The following is a 2,243-nucleotide window of genomic DNA, read 5'->3' as shown; positions in this document are numbered from 1 at the left end:
TCTTCACTTAAACTTGATTTAAATGATCTCTGTTTAAACATACAGATGACACCCTGCTCTTTAATTTTACTTATTAGGTTTTAGATCAGATTAAAATGTAGATCATAAAACAGCTTTGAGACTAGAAATTATGAAGAGCACACAGATAATCTATGGTTGACATGACCTCAACATCTTATAGAGAAATATTTAATATGTGGATTAAAAATATATTTAACCATTTTCACTGCACATTACACTTGATGTGTCTGTTTACATTTTTATTTTGGTCTGTTTTACAAATATTACAAAATCTTAATTTTTTAATGTGCATTTATTAAACTCACAGAGTCAAAGAACATGTTTTCTCGGTACATTTTTATTCTTTTAAGAGTTTGAAATATCAGCTTTACAACAGACACAAAAGGATGAAACTAGAGGAGATTGTTGCTCTGATTGTTGTCATTATGAGATGGAAACATGACTGTTTGATGCTTTTTTAAAAATCTGCAAACAAAAAGAAACAGAGAGAAAGAGGAAAAACAGCATGAAAGACTCAGTGATTGACATCAGGACTGGGAACACTGGTCTCTCCTCAGTATCTCTGAGACCAGCGACTGGGAGCCCTGGGTGGCCTCACAGGTCACAGAGCCCACCTTCCCCCACTGGTCTGCAGTGAGCGTCAGGGTGCTGCTCCAGCTGTAGAGGCCGTCATTCTGCAGCACTCCAGGAGTCCTGCTCTCCTCCCCTCTGATGCTGCTGCTGCCACTGCTGTCGCTCGTCTTCCAGGACAGACTCCAGTCTGAGGGGAAGCCCTTGTTGGCCACACACATGAGCGTGGCCTTCCCCTGCTCCAGCTCCTTGTTGGAGGGACCCAGCACCTTCAGGGCGGGGCGGGTATCACCTAGGAAACACCAATCAGCTTAGAGGACAGGAACCACAATTTGAATTTCTCCGTTAAGAAGTTTCTGTCAGGTGTTTTTTCTGCTCCACCAGTCATTCACTCACACATTGTTTCACTTCCCTTTAAGAAACCTCTCATGCATATCAGCACAGAGAGAATCATCACACAGTTTGAGCTGAAATATGTTCAAACTACACTGGAAATAAAAGAAGCAGATGTGGAAACATTTACAGCAGAAGTTTGGCTTTAAAATGATTAGAAGTCTAAATCATGGACGACTGAAGAAATGAGTGGACACAAGCACAGAGCAGCTACTCATTCATACAGATTTGAAATGTTATTGAACAGCTCACATGATTTCAAACTAAATCTGAAACATCTGACACGATAAAAACATCAGAAAGCAAACTTTAACTCATCCAAACAGCAGCTGATGTGGTGGAAATTTACAAACTAATCATAAGATGATGAAGTTTACTCTTGTCTACATTATTTTACTGTGACAGAAATGTAGATTCAACAAGAGAAACTCGCAGAGCTCATCTGAATTAGTCCAGTAAAAAGGACAAACATCAAAAACTCAATTATTTTAAATAAAAAAGTATTTTTCTCTCATCTAAGCAGCCTAACAAATAATTATTAAATAAAATGAATATTTAATAATAAACACAGTTTAATTAACTTACTTCCAACATCCAGTCTGGTTCCTCCACCAAAAGTCCACCACAGTGATACAAACTCATTGAGGCGCCGTACAAAAACCTCTGACTGCAGAGAGACACGGCTCTCTGACTCTGAAACAAACAAACTCACCAATATGAATTCTTTAAATCATAATTTCATGACATATTATTATTATAATTATGAAAAAAAATGAATGAAACACAATAAAACAATTTTCCAAAAATGTAATTTGCATTTATTTTAGAGTTTTTATCCAGTTTTGGTCCTCAGTAACCAAAAGGTTATGGCTGTGATATATTGTGTATTTTAGAGTTTGAAAAAATCTAAAATAGTGCTGTCAGCGTTAATCTTGTTAAAATGACGTTAACGCCATAACCACATTAAGATCAAACCTGCACCATTCTTTTGGTCCACTGCAGTGTAGCAGTCAAAAGAAAAGTGAAGTGGCCACAAATGGCCAGGATAGAGCCCAGAGGGTTAATGCATAAAATGTATAAAAATATTATTGATTACAGGGTAATACATTAATGTTAATAGCAACTGTAAGCTTTTTACTTTGAAGTAAGAAGTATAAACAATGCTGTTACTGCCACGGGACCGAGTGGTCTGTACTGAACTGAACTCAGGCGCAGAAACCCAGAGCAGAGACAGCAGATGGTTTAACAATATTTTATTA

At 37.3% G+C, this 2,243-nt stretch overlaps 1 gene segment (V, D, J or C); it reads right to left on the bottom strand.

Moving 5' to 3' along the window:
• Positions 1-338: 338 nt before the first annotated feature.
• On the bottom strand, positions 339-1,615 carry LOC120727427 (the record flags this gene model as incomplete). The annotated part of the segment is given in 2 exon segments: positions 339-883; positions 1,570-1,615. Coding segments are annotated over 2 exon segments (381 nt in total), but the record flags the coding sequence as incomplete, so codon positions are not given.
• Between the last annotated feature and the right edge of the window lie 628 nt (positions 1,616-2,243).

Source organism: Simochromis diagramma, unplaced genomic scaffold (assembly GCF_900408965.1).
Source record: "Simochromis diagramma unplaced genomic scaffold, fSimDia1.1 OVJJ01000808.1, whole genome shotgun sequence".
Classification (NCBI taxonomy): domain Eukaryota; kingdom Metazoa; phylum Chordata; class Actinopteri; order Cichliformes; family Cichlidae; genus Simochromis; species Simochromis diagramma.
The sequence above is the reverse complement of the archived record's forward strand: the minus strand, read 5'-3'. Positions and strand labels throughout refer to the sequence as shown.